The 5,540-nt window shown below is 45.2% G+C and overlaps 1 protein-coding gene and 1 pseudogene across 5 annotated transcripts in view; both read left to right on the plus strand.

Moving 5' to 3' along the window:
* Nucleotides 1–455: 455 nt before the first annotated feature.
* LOC136501453 (1,4-alpha-glucan-branching enzyme, chloroplastic/amyloplastic-like) overlaps nucleotides 456–5,540 on the plus strand; it is a 69,724-nt gene continuing 64,639 nt past the window's right edge. The window contains exons 1-7 of one of the 5 annotated variants that reach the window (XR_010770276.1): nucleotides 456–808; nucleotides 900–1,127; nucleotides 1,220–1,264; nucleotides 1,464–1,594; nucleotides 1,683–1,760; nucleotides 1,890–1,958; nucleotides 2,219–2,429. Coding sequence is in view for 2 of the 5 variants with exons in the window: in XM_066496982.1 (XP_066353079.1) it covers nucleotides 1,752–1,784; nucleotides 1,890–1,958; nucleotides 2,219–2,429 (313 nt within the window). In the remaining 3 variants the exon portion in view is untranslated. Of the gene's footprint in view, nucleotides 809–899; nucleotides 1,128–1,219; nucleotides 1,265–1,463; nucleotides 1,595–1,682; nucleotides 1,810–1,889; nucleotides 1,959–2,218; nucleotides 2,430–5,540 lie in introns of all 5 variants that reach the window. The other 4 variants (XR_010770275.1, XR_010770277.1, XM_066496982.1 and 1 more) reach the window with 4 other exon arrangements.
* The window catches only part of LOC136500645 (acidic endochitinase Pun g 14, amyloplastic-like), a 6,369-nt pseudogene continuing 5,330 nt past the window's right edge, over nucleotides 4,502–5,540 (plus strand).

Below are 5,540 nucleotides of genomic sequence, written 5' to 3' on the forward strand. Positions count from 1 at the left end.
GAGCAACATGTTCAGACATGGTGAGAAGTCCAATTCGTAGCAATGGAACGCATGACACGATCAACAATTGTTCAGGTTGTTGTAGAATGTCATATACTACCCCATTGCAACAAGGCACGAGCATATTTGTTGTCTAAATCTATATATCTATATCTAATCTAATCTAATCTATATTATACTATATAAAGGAATGAATGAAATAAAAATAGTCTCTGACCTAAATATTTCATACTCACTTTAATTTTTACCCCTTAAATCAATTTTAAACTTAGATCCAATGCATCTAGATCTCTCACACTGATCTAACAAGCGGTCCCAACCGGAAACTATGAGAAGCTATTTACATTTACCCTCTGCCGACGCCTCGCTCCGCTAGATTTTTTTTTCACCGTCAATTGTATATATATATACCCGCCCGCCCGTACCCACCCCCACCCCCGCGAGGCCGCGACCCCTTCTTCCTCCTCGCCCGTCGCGGACGCTTGGTCCCACGCCGCCCTGCCTTCTACGCGTAACCGCCCACACCCTCCCTCGACGCCGCTTCCGCCTTACGCTCGCTCGCGCGACCGTCCCGCTTCTCCTCCAGATGTGCGCTGCGTCCGCAATATTCCTCACTGCCCTCCTCGTCCATGTTGGTTGCTCGCTTCTCGGGAACTTGATCCGGTCGTCCTAGGGTTCCTGGCGGCGGTGCCGGTGATTCACCCGCCGGTCTGATCCGCCGCCGTCCCGCGGCCTGCGTCCGGCAATGACGCCCAGGCAGCAGCCGCCTCCCCTCGTGAATCGATTGCTCCATCCGCGCTTTCCCACAGTACCCGGCCCATCCCCATCCCCATCCCCTTCCCATCCATGCCTCCGCTACTCCCGCCGTCTTCCTCACAACTTTGCTCTTGCCGCTGTAGTGCTCTCGCTCGCCTGTTGATCGGACGGCGCCACCAGGGATTGTGGTGAGGTTCGGTGATGGGGGCACTGATGTCCAAAGTCCCAGGCAAACTTCCAGAAGAGAGACGACTCACAGCGGATCCTTCACCCCCAGCGCCAACCCTACACCCAACCCCAACGCCGCTGACGCCCCCGGGTGCGATGAAGAACAACCGGCGCGGAAATCAAAAGCAAAGGCGAAGCTGCAGGTTCGTTGAACATCCGTCTCCGTCAATCTTTTTTTCTTCTTCTGAAAGAGTAGTGAACCTCAATGAAGATCAACAGAAAAACTTTGAATCAGTGCTTGGTGTTCGCAGATCCGTCGTCACCCTTGCTGCTACTACTGGTATTTTTTGTTATCTGGGCTCTTGCATTCAGTTGTTATTACTAATCATAGTATTGCTATATGTTGACCATAAAAAAGCTGATTGCATTTACACAATATATGGTATAGAGCGAAGGGGGGACTTTAGAGTTTTACTCTGACTTTGTTTTAAATTTTAGTAAATTTATATGATGATTATAAATTGAATACTCTTGCACAGATGGATGGCGTATGTGTTGCTCAGGGACAGTGGTTGATCATGTGAGCAAAAAAACGTGGATACTAACCTCTGCTACTCTGGTTAGAAAACCTGACACTCAGTTTGAGGTCTATGGGCATGACGACATTAAGGTCAAATAGCACATCAGTTCCTTGTTTTTTCATTCTGACTTTCTCCTATCCTGCTATGGTCAAGTATTTACAAATTTGTCGATTACAGATCGAAGTGGTTCTTCACAATAAACAAACTATTCAAAAGCTTTTCTGGTGAGATGTGGCGGGCTGGTCTATGAAAGTAGTAAGTGACTGCAAAGAGCTCTTGGTCTGTTTTGTGTGATGTCAATCAGGTTAACGGGCTTTGGAGTTACGGTACCCTTTTTTCTGTACTGATGGTTGTTGGTTGATGGTTTCCTTAATGGTTTCGCAGGGTGGCGGCTATGTGCGGCTGAGTGTGCTGTTTGTCCAGTGCGAGGCTCGCCGGTCAGGAGTGCAGAAGGTATGCAGATCTTTTTCCCCGATTCAAATACGTTCTTGTGGCAACAAGTCAAGGGGATCTCAGATTTCAATTAAAGTTGTTTAAATTTTGGTGGTTGGTTTTCTTCTGCCATTCTCATCATTTATTACATAATAATAAATAGTTACAATAAACTGCTATATTCCGTGGTTGCTGCAGCAAGTAATTAGCCTTACTACATCATCACATGTAGCTTCTATCGCTGGTGTAATTCTAAATCTGGCTTTAATGCACTTTGCAAGGTCAAGAGCAACGCTACTGCATCTACCGTGCAACAAGATAAAACTATGGCAACTGCCAGAGGAGATGTTGACCATCGTCCCATATATATATACGACCAGTACCCCAAGCTGGACAAATTCAAGGACCATTTCAGCTACCAGATAAAAAGATTCCTGGACCAGAGAGGCTCCATTGAGGAAAATGAGGGAAGTCTTGAAGAATTTTCTAAAGGTTAGGCTTATAATACATTCAAATGCTAATATTTATAGCTCCTGCCTATGCCGCAAAATATCACGTTATCTGCACCATCAATCTTTCTGTATTTTATATGTTTTTCGGGCCATTTCAAATTTGGGATCAATGCAAATGAGGATGGACTGTATATCATGAATGGGCACCTGCTGTGCAGTAAGTTCTAATGTTGTCTTGCAAACATGATGTACCGACAGAGATAGTAACTAGATTTTTTTTTTAAAGAAAAGCTAAAGCAGTACATGAGAGTAATCAATGGTTAAAAGTACAAAACTGTTTGGAGACTTTACTCTTGTCCAAGAATGTCATGTCTTGGCTGAGGAGGCTAAAAAACTTCACAATGGACATGATTTGTATTTCTTAAAACAAGAAGATCCTATCGCTTTCTGGAAACTAAGATTAGGTGATTTAATCACATTTGTCATATACATTGTTACAACTTTTCGCTTTATCTCCTACATTGGAGCTTTGTTTAACAAGATGATGGGTTGGAGCTTTGTTTAACAAGATGATGGTCATGCCATCGTAATTGCCCACAAATTCTCCATCTGAAGCTTCATGATTGACTCATGCGATTCAAATTCTTGACCCGTGGCCCAAACACATACTTGAATCACTACCGGAATCAGTAGGTAAGCCGAGTGCAAGAGGGTTTGCCGAGTGCTGGGCGTCACGTGCGCTGGGAGTGCAGCGACTATCTGACGGCCGTCGGGTGCGCCGTCCTACAGTTAGAACTTTACCGAGTGTCTTTTATTGACACTCGGCAAACTAATTAGTTTGCCGTGTGTTTTTGGTTGACACTCGGCAAACTAATAAGTTTGCCGAGTGTTGTTTTGTTTACACTCGGCAAACACACACTATGCCGTGTGTTTTTAATGACACTCGGCAAACTAATTTGTTTGCCCCAAAATGAATAATTTTTTTTTCTCTCCAAACTTTTTCTACTCTCCACATACATCATTTGGTACTACATGTTAAAATTTGATATATTTCTCCATCTATTTGCTATATTTAATTAATTTATTGCAGTTAGAGGAATTTTTTTGTTTAAGTCAAATTTGAACTAAAAGTTATACAAATAATGAAATAAATTCAGTGGAGAAATCATATTCATGTTATTGAGTTCATTTTGGGGCCTTACTAGGGAAATGAAAAGAATTTTCAAACATTTTATTCAGGAAACACGCCCACGAATGTGTGGTCGGATGGTTTTTAAATTCTAAAAAAGCAAACGAAGTCTGAAAATGACGAGATTTGTCAAGATCTCCTGGTATCATACGTGGAGACTATGAAAAAAAATTGAGAAGGTTTCACACAATTTGTCACGTAAGACCTTTACAAACAGAAGCATCTCCGTACAATAATCGTAGCGTTTCGAAGGATCCGATAAGATTTGGAGTCAAAGTGACGGTCGAATCGGGGTTTGACTTCAAAACTTTTTGTATAGGCAATAGACAACATAGGTTCGTTCACGTCAAATTTTGGTAATTTTTCATATCAGTTTGATAATTTTAATTTATTAACTGCAATTATAGAATTTTAATTATATATATTGAATTTGAGCTATAACTGCATGAAATAATGGATTAATATTCGTAGAAAAATCAAATATGCATTGTTGAGTGAATTTGACAAGGTATTTTTAAATTACATCGTAACAAATTGAGTAGAACACGCTATGAAGAAGGAGGACGGTGGAGCATGAAATACCGATTTATTTCGCCGAGTGTTTTGTACCTGACACTCGGCGAAAAGAACAGTTGCCGAGTGTCATATAAGGGACACTCGGCAACTTTGTCGACCGGCCCCACTGCACAGCATCGGGAGTATTAAAAAAATAATGCCGAGTGCCCCAGATCTAGGCACACGGCAAAATATAGATTTATTTTGCCGAGTGTTGTGTACCAGACACTCGGCGAAAAGAAGGGTTGCCGAATGTCATATAAAGGACACTCGGTAACTTCGTCGACCGGCCCCACTGCACAGTATTGGCCCGTAATGAAACATTAAAAAAAATAATGCCGAGTGCTCCAGATCTTGGCACTCGGCATATGCGTTCATATACCCCCGCCCCACCGCGCCCGGCCCTTCACACACACGCCGCACCGCACACCGCCACCCGCCGCCGCCTCCCCGCCCCACCGCGCCCCGCCCCCGGCGCTTGTCGCCCCCAACGCCGCCCGCCCTCAGTGCCCCGCGCCGCACCAGCGGCGCCCGCCCCCGGAGCGTCCCGCCCCCAGCGCCGCCCGCCCTCGGCGCCCCGCCCTGCCCACGGCGGCGCCCGCCCCCGGCGCTTGTCGCCCCCAGCGCCGCCCGCCCTCGGTGCCCCGCCCCGCCACCAGCGCCTCCCGCCCCCGGAGCCCCCGCCCCGCCACCGGCGCCTCCCGCCCCTGGAGCCGCCCGCCCCGGTAAGATTTTCTAAATGCACATGTACGGTGTTTTCCTTTCCCATCTTTCTCATGCTGTTGGGGGTTGTCTGAATAGTTTTTTTGTTAAAAAAAATTAATGTAGCTAGTATGGCACAACAAGAAGGGTTTAGTTTTTTTTACTGTGCTGATTGCTTAAGGTAGAAACATCTTGAAACTTGCCGGTGGGGAGGGCCGAGGGCGAGGGCCACATTGTTCTTTGTTCACCCATACTGTATGCTTCTGATGGTCCTAGCTAGCTATATGACCATGACTTATGAATTTTCCCTTTCCAACATACACAAAGCACACGATGAGAGAGAGAGATTGGACCTCAATTTGACCCAGGAGGAATCTGATATGTATCGTCACCTGTATGTATATATTACCCATCTATCTACTGTGGACCGGATCGGAGCGAGGAAACACATGCACTCAGATCCGCGACGACTGATCTACCGTATCTTTCTTTTTCTAGCCTGCCCTAATACTAGTCACAAGCTGCTGCTGGCTCTGTACATATATAATCAATCGATCCATGTTATGTTGTGCATATTTTTTTGTTCTAACCTTGCCAAACGGGGAAACAATCTGGTGAAGAGCAGTTATTCTATCACCCAATCTCTCCTTCCTCACCTGCAACAAACCATAAGTGGTCACAGTCATAAGTAAGTTAATAAGTGAA

Source organism: Miscanthus floridulus, chromosome 13 (assembly GCF_019320115.1).
Source record: "Miscanthus floridulus cultivar M001 chromosome 13, ASM1932011v1, whole genome shotgun sequence".
NCBI classification, from domain to species: Eukaryota; Viridiplantae; Streptophyta; class Magnoliopsida; order Poales; family Poaceae; genus Miscanthus; species Miscanthus floridulus.